At 40.9% G+C, this 13,402-nt stretch overlaps 1 protein-coding gene across 1 annotated transcript in view; it reads left to right on the top strand.

Moving 5' to 3' along the window:
- SNX2 (sorting nexin 2) overlaps positions 1–11,923 on the top strand; it is a 28,690-nt gene extending 16,767 nt beyond the window's left edge. Inside the window, exons 9-15 of the mRNA XM_081930657.1 lie at positions 37–150; positions 407–500; positions 3,043–3,248; positions 5,054–5,197; positions 10,783–10,863; positions 10,970–11,041; positions 11,752–11,923. Of these exons, the coding sequence (XP_081786783.1) occupies positions 37–150; positions 407–500; positions 3,043–3,248; positions 5,054–5,197; positions 10,783–10,863; positions 10,970–11,041; positions 11,752–11,802 (762 nt within the window). The 3' untranslated portion in view covers positions 11,803–11,923. The remainder of the gene's footprint in view (positions 1–36; positions 151–406; positions 501–3,042; positions 3,249–5,053; positions 5,198–10,782; positions 10,864–10,969; positions 11,042–11,751) is intronic.
- Positions 11,924–13,402: the final 1,479 nt, after the last annotated feature.

Raw genomic sequence — 13,402 nt, 5'->3', positions numbered from 1 at the left:
CCGGTTTGTTTGCCCTTATTTGTCATTCAATTCCAGCTGCCGAGAGCAGTTAACACTCAGGCTCTGAGTGGAGCAGGAATATTGAGGATGGTGAACAAGGCTGCCGACGCTGTCAACAAAATGACGATCAAGATGAATGAATCGGATGCAGTAAGAGCTGATTTTTCGACTTGAATAATGAGATGAATTAATGAGCCTCAACAGTTGCATTTTAAGACTGTAGGAGTAGAAAATGGGATATTAATTTACTTATTGGCTTGGGTTCTCAACTGAATCAGTTGGCTACCATGTTTGGACCCAGTTAATTTGTTTCCTGCTGGGGGGTGGGGTTGTGGTGTTTTTTTGGGGGGGTTGTATTTTGCAATGGTAACGTAATTTGTAATGGCTGAATTTCACTTCTTGCCAGTGGTTTGAAGAAAAACAGCAACAATTTGAAAATTTGGATCAGCAGCTCCGGAAACTTCACGGTAGCGTAGAAGCCTTGGTCTGTCATAGAAAAGGTAGCTGTTTTATTCAGGTTTTCACAAAGTGAGCCCTTGCTGAATCAGTTTCTTGTCAAACATTTCCTGATTAATAATAAATATTTTCAGCACCAGAAGCTAAATACAGAGAGACACAAAGTGTACAGTACCTCTCATACAAAAGATAATAGGGTCTTTCAGCAATAATCCTAACAGCGCATATATATTTTTAAAACAGGAGGGAACCTAGCAGGTGCTTACACCCACAGCCAATGATTTAAGCAGAAAGATGTAAATTGGGGAGTGGACAACATGGCAATTGTAGCCTTTGCATCACATCAGATGTTCCAAGTTTTCTTACTTCAGACTAGAGAACTGTTTTGTATCTGCATGTACTGTAGTATGAATTCATTATATCACATACATTATTTTCTTCCTCCCCCGATATAGTATCTCATCCAACTCCTGTATGTTTTGCACAGTAACACAAGACTTTTCAATGAAATTTGCTACCAGATTAGTATACCTAGATGCATAGTCAATGAGGCACACCTGCACAATATCTGGTTACAGCTGTTCTGCCTGAGATTTTAGGAACACCTAACCCTTCTTAGTGCACTGAAGCAGGAACCTGTACAAAATACTTCTTTAAAATAATTCTCTATATTATTCAGACTGGTGTTTTAGTAGTACAGTTATCCAAGATATTGTTGTTGTTGTTATTTATTGAACTTATAGACTGCTCCATATATACGGAGGTCTCAGGGCAGTTCACAGAACAAAATCAGAATATAAAACCACAAAATATATAATAAAAATAAAAACAACAACCCAATAACCTCCCCCACCTTGAAAAAGCCCACATTTTAAAAGGGCATAGGATGTCCATCAAATCAACCGAAGGCCTGGTTAAAACGGAGCGTTTTTCCCCCTTTACTTGTGACTTATCAGCTTATGCTGCACAATAAGCAAACTATTTAGATAATATACATAACACATTAATAAACCAGTACAAACATATAGTTCAAAATATAGAATAACCAAAGGTTGAGCTGTTGGCCAATGTAAACAGAAGAGTTTGAAGCAGGCATCTTGGACAAAACCCCAATGGTGCTTGCTTAATAGTTCCACAACCGAGGCGCAGACACACAAAATGCCCCCTCTGACTGAATTTAAAGATCAGGAAGGTATATATGAGGGAAGGCGGTTTCTCATGTAAGCTGGTCTCAAGCTGTTCCAGGGTTTATATACTAACTGTAGGACCATGAACTGGCACAATCTTTTCTAGTGTGCCGAAACTGAACTCTCTTCTAATGGTTGAAGCAGTAGATGAAGAAACAAGGCTATTAACTATATGCGGCTGATGTGATGTGGCAAGAGGGAACTGAATTATAGGGACGAGAGGGGAATGGGTTATAGGTCGGGGGGTGGCACAATTCTAAGCTAGTTAATTTAGGAAGTATAATGGGCACTTCTGGATTCACTTATGCAAGTCTCCTTTTCCCACTGCAGCCCACCCGTTTTCTTCTCTGGAATAAATGATATAAAGGCCCAGTGCAAATATGTTTTCCAGTCTCATAAGCCTAACATTGTTTTCTTTCAAAATAGCACACGTGGAACCATGCTCAGTTTACCTTTAAAAAAAATGTCGCTCTAGAATTTAGGGGAGCTTACACACCATAATTTAGGGAAGCTTGCACACTGGAGTCCATTTAACTCCATTTAACAAAATAACTTATTTGTGCCATCAATTTATGCTTTTTTCATTGCCTAATTCACATTTCCTGAACAATGCATGCTCATTTATGGGTAATACGTTAGTCACAATCAGAGTAGATGCATTGAATCAAAGTCCATACATTTCAGTGGGTCAAATCTGAGTATAACTTCATGGATATAAACCCTATAGGTTTATGAAACACAAACATACCAGTTTGCAACTAAATAGATTTCTATCAGAGTTAAGCATTGGGCTAACTTAAAGTCAGTAGACTTAATTGCATAGCACAAGTTGGATTGTGCATAAATGTGCATGGTGTCTGACAGGTATAAGTTGTGTTTACATGCTGTAGTATAAATGACACAATAGGTCACCTCTCAAGTGTTTGATTTCTAGCAAGATATCTCTCCCCACTTTCTTCTTGCAATGAGAAATAGGTTAACCTGTTTTTAAGGCAAAGTGTTAACTTTAAATTTTTGTATTAGATATCATTTTAAGCATGCTTATTCTTAAAGACTATGACATTTTACACAATGCCAATTATATGAGGTCACAGACTTGCAGAAAGAGACAGGTTTTTTTTTAATGGACTTCTTTAACAACTGTTGGCAACAGAAATCCTTTCTTTTGTCAAAACTATCTTCTAGTATACAGCAAAGTTTATGAATGTTAATTTCTATTAAGCTGAATTACTTTGAAGCAAGCTTTCTTTTTTGCTTTGTTGAGCTTTCCCCCTCAAGCCAATTGTTCTATCTCTGTACACCAAAATGCCATTGTATGCAAAGTAGCATTTAAAGGACTTGCATTTTGTGACTCACATTGTGACAGCTGACATCAACTCTAGACGGATTCTTGTTTCAGAACTTTCAGCCAACACAGCTGCCTTTGCTAAAAGTGCTGCCATGCTAGGGAACTCAGAAGACCACACTGCTTTATCAAGAGCTTTATCTCAGCTTGCTGAAGTTGAAGAAAAAATTGATCAGCTGCATCAAGAACAAGCTTTTGCTGACTTCTATGTGTTCTCTGAGTTGCTCAGTGACTATGTTCGCCTTATTGGTGCAGTAAAAGTAAGCCCGGTTTAAAAACTACTTAATGACCTTGCAAGACAATATTTACATTGAAGGTTATATGTTTGCACAGTACAGTGGTAAAGTACTTAATTCGTTCCGGAGGTCCGTTCTTAACCTGAAGCACCACTTTAGCTAATGGGGCCTGCCGCTGCGCCGCTGCCATACAATTTCTGTTCTCATCCTGAAGCAAAGTTCTTAACCCGGGGTACTATTTCTGGGTTAGCGGAGTCTGTAACCTGAAGCATATGTAACCCGAGGTAGCACTGTATAAACGTGTGCAGGATGGCATGCTGTAACAGAAAGTAATGTCTGTAGCTGGAATGGGTAACCTGTGGCCCTCTAGATCAGGCTTCCTTAACCCCAGCCCTCCAGATGTTTTTTGGCCTACAAATCCCATGTTCCCTGGCTAGCAGGACCAGTGGTCAGGGATGATGGGAATTGTAGTCTCTAAACATCTGGAGAGCCGAGGTTGAGGAAGCCTGATCTAGATGATACAGTACTGCAACTCTATTATCCTTTATCATTGGGCACACTGGCTGAGATTAATGAGAACTATGGGGTCAGCAACATCTGGAAGGTCAGCAACATCTGGAAGGTCAAAAGTTTCCCATCCGTAGTTAGAAATGTTCTTGGATTTAACTAGGTTGTACCCATTCTCAGCCAGTGTTTCCCAAACTTGGGTCTCCAGCTGTTTTCGGACTACAGTTCCAATCATTTCTGACCACTGGTCTTGCTAGCTTAGGGATGATGGGACCCAAGCTGGAGACCCAGGTTTGGGAAACAGTGTTCTAGGTTCTTCAAGGACAGTTTCCCCTCAACATCCATCTTGTTATATTAATTGTAAAATACTTCCAAGTGCTGGGTTTAAGAGAGCAATCCTATCAAGAGCTGCAGATCCTCTACTGCAGCTGAAGCCCTGCCAGCTCCAGCAGCCAGACGAGAAGCTGGATTTCTCTTTTTTACCCTTCTCAAGACTGATGTAGCTGAGGTTGCCCCCATGATTGGCTCCATGATTGGCTGCAGTGGATTTGAAGCCTCCAGCATCCTATCTCCACACTTCCTGTTTCAAGGCGTTTCATAATGGCTATTGCTGGTAGAACCTTGCCAGTGGCACTCTGCTCTGCTGATAGAGAGAAGATACTACATGCCACACCACACCCAGCTGTTGACATAGGGGATTAATTCACATCTTCTGAGGCTATAATCCTAAAGCCCCTATTTGTCATTATATTGGAACAGCACCACAGCTTTTTACACAGTCCTTTGAATACAAGATGAACGAAATTTTAACATTTGTAGACATCAAAACAAATGGGTCAAAGTTCAAATTATAATAATAATAGGTAAAGGTAATAATAACTTTCTTGTTTGTACCCCGCCCATATGACTGTGTTGCCCCAGCCACCCTGGGCGGCTTCCAACAAAATATAAAAGCCAAGTCAAACATCAAACATTCAAAACTTTCTTATACAGGGCTGTCATCAGATGTCTTCTGACTGTCATATAGCTGTTTATCTCCTTGACATCTGTTGGAAGGGCATTCCATTGGGCAGGTGCCACTACCAAGAAGGTCCTCTGCCTGGTTTTTTAGACTGGATTTTTATTGAATGGTCTCATACTGTTTAAAAACTAATGTGGCATGTGGTCGGAATCAAACCTGTTGAGATTCTTAAGATTTTTGCTGTATTGATGGCTTTAATATGAGAGGTAGATGATGGCCAAAGCACAGTTTAATATTGACAGGATGTTTACCTGTTTAAGTCTAAGATTTTGTAAAGACTCGCCACTTTTTAATTGTACAGGGAGTGTTTGATCATCGAATGAAATGCTGGCAGAAATGGCAGGATGCTCAGGTCATGTTACAGAAAAAACGAGAGGCTGAAGCTAAACTTCAGCTCGCCAACAAGCCTGACAAGTTGCAGCAAGCGAAAGATGAAATCAAAGAGGTAAATTTTGGAATGCAGTGCTTTTCCCTATGTAAGGCTGCGGTTTCCCCCTCCATTCATTGGCTTTAAGTGCATTATTTTTTAATTAATTTTAATCATTGCTTGTGTGTTCCATTATCAGAGCAGCAAATGGTTCAATAGTTTCATGTTTAAGTTAGGCTTCTATGGATTCTAAAACATGCCTTCATTCTGATGTTTTACAAAGTGAGTGGGAGACTTCCATTTATTAGAAATAAATATATATATTGAGACAAAGGTCAGTTGCTTCTCTGCTAATGCAGTCAAGTACGAACTTCCAAAACACATAATCCTGCAAAATCATGGTGAATAGTCAATGTTTTTACTTACTGATGGAACACTTCCTTCCATATATATATATACCTCTTGTATATGTATGGTATAACTTCAGTAAAACTGTCAAAACATTTTGAAGTTATCATAATCTCTGCACTTTTTCTGTTATGCTTCACTAAGGAAATCGAAGAGGTAGGATAACTTATTTCCATGCTTTTTCCTGTTCTGGCTGCTTCATAAGTTGCATAAGAAATGCAACTAATCACAGTATAAGAATATGCAAGTTCTCCATTTATGAAACAGCAAAACAGTTCATTCTCTTCAGCTGAGAGTCCTGTGGGTCAGAACGGTAGCTTTTCCGACTATGCAGTAGCACCGTATAGACAAGGACAGTTACAGCATTCCTGATTGTTTACATATGGCTACATAATTGAGAATGGGCTCTTTGATCATGCTTCTTTCTGCTATCTTAATTGCAACTAAGTATAACATTGATTCAGAGTTTGGCAGTTAACACTTGTCAGGTTTTCCCACTGAAGGGAGAGTTTGAAACCAGGTAACCAGGGCAGCTCTTTTTAAGAGTGGTGTAATGTTTGTGTGGGACGCAGGTGGCGCTGTGGGTTAAACCACAGAGCCTAGGACTTGCTGATTAGAAGGTCGGTGGTTCGAATCCCTGCAACGGGGTGAGCTCCCTTTGCTCGGTCCCTGCTCCTGCCAACCTAGCAATTCGAAAGCACATCAAAATGCAAGTAGATAAATAGGTACCGCTCTGGCGGGAAGGTAAACGGTGTTTCCGTGCGCTGCTCTGGTTCGCCAGAAGCGGCTTAGTCATGCTGGCCACATGACCCGGAAGCTGTACACCGGCTTCCTCGGCCAGTAAAGCGAGATGAGCGCCACAACCCCAGAGTCGGCCACAACTGGACCTAATGGTCAGGGGTCCCTTTACCTTTACCTTTAATGTTTGTGTAATAGTGTGCCCCAGTTAGTGCAGAATATAGAAGCTGCTATGATGCTATCTGCAGCTTTCTGACCAGCCTTAAGGTCAGCCCCACATAAATATCATTACAGCAGCCCATTCTTGAGCTTAGCAGTGCATAGGTTGCCATGGCAAAGCTATCTAGGTCAAGGAATGGTTGTAGCTGATGTATAAACAGAAGGTGGCACAAAGCAGTCCAAGCCACTGGGGTTACTGGGGCCTCCAATGACAAAGGGGAGTTAAAGACCATTTCTAGACTATGTCCTTGCTCCTTTTTAGGATAGTGCAGCTCAGTGTAGAACAGCCAAAGTTTCCAGTTCTAGGAAACACCCAAAGGACTTCTGCCTTACATGGATTCAAGCACGACTTACTGGCCCCAGAGGTGGTTTTATGGGAGCGTGACCGGTTCGGCTGCCCTGGGTGCTGTGCTGTAGGGGGTGCCATAAAAATGCTCTAGAATGCAGTGCAAGAGGTATTGGGGTGGGGGGGACCACAAATTTTAGCGTTGGACAGAGCACCACTGAAATTTGAGAGCCCAAAGTCTGCCACTTTCAGTAGCCATATTTAAGCTAGGGATGAGGAAGGGAGCGCAAACTCCTGATTGTTTAGTAGGGCGAATGCCCACAAAATCCCCTTACATAGATTTAGGCTCGGTTCCCATAAAAGGAGATTTGGTATATAAGCACCCTTTAGCCACATAGGGTGAAAATAAAAAATGAGTATGGTGCAGCTTTGAACTCTTGTTAAGCACTCTTATACTGGCTGCTGTTTGCACTAGCAGTTTGTTGCATGCCGTTGCAATCCTCCATAACATATTCTGTACATGACTGCTGCTTAGAGCACTAGGAGCTTAAACCTGAAGTGAACTTGACATGCTAATGACTTGTAAATTGGTGCCTAATCCCCTTTTTAATGCTAAAGATTATTTCTAAGTGTGCAGAATCAGAATGCTAAGTCTGATCGCAGTTAAGTTCTCTTCTAAAGGTCTTGGTGGTAAAAGTTGCATTCATGTTGTGAGTTCCTTGTATAAAGTTGCTATCACACTGCTGTTGCCTGCATGTGTTTGGAAAGCCTTCCATTGTGGCTTTTGTGATGGAAGCTTTGGATGGCCAGTTTGACATGCTCATTGCAATATCCCCCTAGCTCAGTCCATCTTTATTCTTCTGGTGGAATTCTCTCTATTGGAAATGACTCTTTGTAGGGTGGACGATGACCTCTTCTGCATGTGACACTAAACAATGCCATGTCTTAATGCACATGAACTAAGAATCATGGCTTAGTGGGAACGCGTGGGCTCCCAGAGAGGAATTCATGGCTGCTTTGCTCCTCAAGTTGTTCTACTTTGCTTAGCCATGGTTTGGCTTAGTGTGCCATCTGAACCAAGGCTTATGGTTTAGCTCTGAAAACCATGGTTACAGCTTTAAGTTTGCTTCTGTCTAGAGAACTAAACCATGAACCCAAGTTTGGACAGCATGCAAGTAGAACCATGGGTTAGTGCAGTGCAGTGAGAAACTGAGATATGAAAGCTAGGAGCTAAATGGCACCTTAAACCTAGGTTATGGGCACAACAACAGAATGTCTAGGCTTACTTTTTTGTAACAAGAGTACAGAGCTGAAAATATTATGTTCACTTTTCACATGGTCTAGTAGTCCTTCCCCTGCCCACCCCCCTAATATTATTAAGAAGGTCTCTTCTGCAGTCTTCAGAGAGGAGCTGGAAGTGGGGAGGCAGGAAAAGGTCCTCCTTTCCTTCTACTCTGCAGTTTTAATCAGAAATCTTAGGCGCAGTACTGCACCCAGAGCTCAGAAACTGCTCGTGCTAATGAAATTTCCTGTCGCAAAATACGCCTCGAACAATGGAAGTTTTGAACACTGGCAGCAGCAAAATGTCAGGGGGAGAAGCAAAGCAGCCACAGTCTCCAGTAGCCCCCACGCTTGCTGGTGTGCACTAAACCTTACTATTACATGCACTAAGCCTTACTATTACATGCAAAGTGGCCCACTGCCAAATATATTTGTGTGTAAACTGAAAAAATGAAGTATTAAATATGGATGTTTTATATTAAAGGGCAGCTTCACGGAACCACTAATACATCATAAACCTTAAGCTAGCTGTGTGCAGTCTGAGCTGCAGTTCAAAAAATCTGAAGGGCACCAGGTTGTAGGAGACCTACGTCTTAGGACAGCGCCCCCATCCTGGTGCCTTTTCGCAGTTCTGAATGGCAATTCACATCAGACTCAGCCAGTATGGCCAATGCTCAGAGTATATGAGCTGTAGGCACCAGGTTGAGGATTGCAGGTTCCAGGACAGGGTTTGCCAAACTTTGGTCTTTTGGAACACAATTCCCATCACCCCTAGCTAGGAGGACCAGTGGTCAGGGATGATGGGAATTGTAGTCCAGAAGCAACTGGAGACAGGGGTGCCAACTTGAATGGGGGGGCAGGTAAGCCCTGTGTCACATAATTGATCACATGGAGCGGTGCATGAACACCATTTGAATGGCCATGCTCATCAACTTTGGGGGGGGCAATCCCCTCAAATATTTTATTGTGGGGGAGATCCTTTGGCCCACAGGAGCTGGTTTCTAAGGCTGGAGACCCAAGTTTGGGAAACCCTGGCCTAGGGTGTCTGCCACCAGATTAATTCTATATCTGTGACTCTACACATTTGTGCTTGGTGTAACTTTGATCTGACAGGGGTAAAGAGTTTTGAAAGTTAAATCTTCTTACATTTTGATGTTAACTGTATATGACCAAGTTACTATTGGTTGCTTCACAATTAAACCCTTTTAATTTCCATTAGTAATTTACTGCTCAGCATATTTTGTGCTGTAACCTCATTTCTGCTCATTGGTGCCTTTTCTAGGGACCTTTGAAGAAAGGCAGAGTTTTCTTTTGCTCCTCACACCGTAATAGATATTTCTGAACTTCTGCTGTGTACTCTTGGCTTGTTTTCATAGGGAAGCAATTGGATCTGACAGCTGATTCCTGGGCTTCAGTTAGTGCCTTAAAATAAAACCTGTTACAGTTCACTTTTAAGTGTTCTTGAAACCCAAAGCCTCTAACAATAGCCAAGAGCGTTATGAGAGGAGCATTATAAAGGCGGCCAACTTTCTCCAGCCTATAGACACTACAGTTCAGTACATACACATGTCTCCTTCAATTAGTAGTGTCATTTTTACAGCTTAGCCTGAACGTCAAGCATTGGGACCAAATGGTACTATTAGTCTTGAGCTAGAATACATGGTGAATAAGCAGTAGCAATGCATTGCCTGTTACAGTCTACAGACTCAACTGAACTGTAGTGGATTTATCATTAGAGGACATATCTGTTGGCAATCCTCACGGTAGACACTTGTGACATTTATTAAATGTTTAATGGTGAACAAAAGTGCTTCATGTGTAATATCAGTAATCCTTAAATAACCCTGTAAAGCATGGGTAGGCAAACTAAGGCCCGGGGCCCGGATCCGGCCCAATCGCCTTCTAAATCCGGCCCGCGGACGATCCAGGAATCAGCATGTTTTTACATGAGTAGAATGTGTCCTTTTATTTAAAATGCATCTCTGGGTTATTTGTGGGGCCTGCCTGGTGTTTTTACATGAGTAGAAAGTGTGCTTTTATTTAAAATGCATCTTTGGGTTATTTGTGGGGCATGGGAATTCGTTCATTTCCCCCCAAAAAATATAGTCCGGCCCCCCACAAGGTCTGAGGGACAGCCCCCTGCTGAAAAATTTTGCTGACCGCTGCTGAAAGGCCTGGGTGGCTAACGCACAGCCTGCATCTGACCTGCCAAACCACAGGAAGTGGCCTGCTAGTCCTTAAGAGATTTGTTGTTGTTGTTGTTGTTAATCTCCTGGTTGGTTCTACCTGCTCCTTAGGGAGCCTCTGATCCTTTATCCTGATCTTAGTGCTAAGAACCACAGGGCCATAATAAAGCCCTTCTTGCCTGCTTTTTAGAGTAAAAGACTGCATTTTCACCCACCCCACCCCAACATTGGAGTGGTGGTGGGGAGAAATGCTCCCTCTTGCTTTGCACAGAACGCAGTGGATCTTGAGCACAAAGGAAAACGCAGCATTTCCAAATGTATCCAGGAGAGGTGGAAATATTGTGAGTGTGAGAGAGAGACTGCTGTGTGCCTGCATGTCTGCTGTGTGTGTATAATGCATATATTAGGCACACCCATTGATGGCATTTGACCCTTGGGCAGAAGAAAGTTAGCCACCCCTGCTGTAAAAGGCTGGGCCAATGTTATCAAGCAGGGAGGACTGAATGCTTCGTATTTAAGCTTTGTTTGTGCCTGTTCTCTTTCAGTGGGAAACAAAAGTTCTACAAGGAGAAAGGGATTTTGAACAAATCTCCAAGACAATACGCAAAGAAGTAGGAAGATTTGAGGCACGTATACATTATCAATAAACAATGCAAAAGTTCAGAAAATCACGATGGAGCAAAAATGTTGGCTAACTTGTTCTATATGTAATTATGTTTTGTGTGCTAACAGAAAGAACGCGTGAGAGACTTCAAAACTGTTATAATCAAGTATTTGGAATCATTAGTGCAAACACAACAACAGGTAAACTTGATATTAGTGTTTGTAATTCATTTGGTGGGGTTTTCATTCCTAACTGGATGAATAAATTAAAAGAACTTCACACACACACACACACACCCTGCTGCTCAGGAGCTTCTCTTTAAGTCTGTCTCTTCTAGTCTTTCTTACTTGGTTGATTAAACATTACTAATTCAGCAGGGAGCTGGCAGAGAAATTCAGTGTGTTCTGTGTAACTCATTTGTAGAGGCAAATATCACATTGCACTTTTGTTTCTTTAATAAGTTTACATAATGTAAATATTCTACAAATATTCTACAACTCTGAACAATAAAGCTGGTCATAGCATTTCTATTTTAGAGAGAAAGACATCTTTCCTAATGTCAGTGGAGCACAGCACAGTTGGGTAAAAAGTAGGCTTGGGTCATACGAGTAATGCATAGATTGGGTATCTCTTAAAATGAAAGCCGGTGTGTACATTTTGCAAGCAAACTTGGTTTCAGATTTGTTTGTACCATATCCCTTAAGAACTAATTTTTCTTTAGGGGAAGAAGGGAGCAGCCTAGTTCAGACTAGGTTGCATGAAATAGTTGCATGAAAATAAAAGAGTCTAAGCTTCTGAAAGTGATACTATAATATTGAAGGACTTTCTTGCCATCTGAGATGCAGAAAAGCAACTGGTGATGATTTTGTAAGTAATTGAAATGTTTACTCCTTTCTCCTCTTTTCCCAAGCTGATAAAATACTGGGAGGCATTCCTACCTGAAGCCAAAGCCATTGCCTAAGAAGAAGAAGACTCTTCCAAAATATGAAGACTCTTTGGATGTTTGTCCCAACTGAGCTAAATTCCATAGTGAAAATCACTTTAAAATTATCCAAATAAACCACTATATATTTTGAATTTAACATGTGGCTTTTTATATACTACAGCATTTTATTAACAGCTGCATGTCCTGACCCTCTTTGAAGTGGACTGTGGCATGACATTCTGCAATACTTGCTGAATTGAACACTATTGTGTCTTAATACTTGCACTAAAATGTGCGATGCAAGGCCAGAAAGTTATTTTTGTTCTTTACTCTATGTTCTGTCTACCTGATCTTTATGAAACAAATTGCATTTATTAATGTTCACATAACACATTCCTGTACATAATCAAGATTTTGTGATTTCAGTAATAAAAGGGATGTACCTTGTGAAACATTAATCCTTAACTTTGTTCTTCATTTCCTAGCTCGTTTAAGTGTGTTTGGCACTCAGTAGTTGTAGCAGCTATGCAGATTTAGGCTGAGAAGAATTTGGGTTAGTTTTCCTAACAAGGAACATTTTTGTTACATGGTCTAGCTTCTTTAAAAAATGGATTTCTTAAACAACTACACTTGAGTAGAAGTTTTTTTTTTTCACCGCTTCCACACATGCGCGTGCCGTCATTTTGACCATCTGCACATGCGCGAACGGCGAAACCCAGAAGTAACACGCTCCATTACTTCCAGGTCGCCATGGAGCACAGCCCGAAAATACTTATCCTGAAGCATATTTATCCCGATGTATGACTGTACTAAATCTACAGACTTTGACTTAAATGTAACAAATGTTTCACTCTAAAATAGAACCTGCAAACCAACATCTAGTAACAGAGTTTCAGTTCTGGAGGAATTGTGGGCTTGCAAAAGAACCCAAGAACATAGTTACACTAACAAATTGCTGATAAAGTAACATTTGAGGATGTTAAGATTTCTCTACTCAGCAGGAAATGGTGTTTCCTGTTTTGGAAAAAAAAATGCTGGGTTTTATCCAACTGAGTTCTTGTTGGAGTAGATCCACTGGAATCAATGCACCTAACTTTAAGTAATGCCCATTAATTTAATTGATCTTTTGTGGGGTATGGTCAGCTTTGCATACAACCCCTTATATGTTCTTTCCAGTCTGCAGAGATCATAATTGTCTATATCCTAACAACACCAGAAAAAAAATACATTTCAATTGGGCTTTAGTTTATTAACAAAACCAGGAACTGAAATTATAACAATCCTATTTACAATTATTTTATTTAAATACCAAAAGTATTCATAGCATTATATCGGGGGGGGGGGGGTTAATGCTAAATTTCTGCAGCTCTTTTAAACTGCTTGTTTAAAAATTGGATAATTTCAGATCTTCCCCACCCCTACCCTGCACACCTCTCATGAAGCTATGTCTATAATATGCATATATGTATTTGATACCCATCTACTTGATTTTGGACACTGAATGTGCAATGCAACATCTGAAACAGATTCCTGAACTCATTTAGGTTTGAGCTGAATCTTTTTGAAGAGCAGCAACTTCCAAACCTCCATCTACCCAGTACTGCTCAGTACTTACTACTATAATTTCCCCTGTGAT

This window comes from Podarcis melisellensis (genome assembly GCF_964234715.1).
Source record: "Podarcis melisellensis genome assembly, chromosome: 11".
NCBI classification, from domain to species: Eukaryota; Metazoa; Chordata; class Lepidosauria; order Squamata; family Lacertidae; genus Podarcis; species Podarcis melisellensis.
The sequence above is the reverse complement of the archived record's forward strand: the minus strand, read 5'-3'. Positions and strand labels throughout refer to the sequence as shown.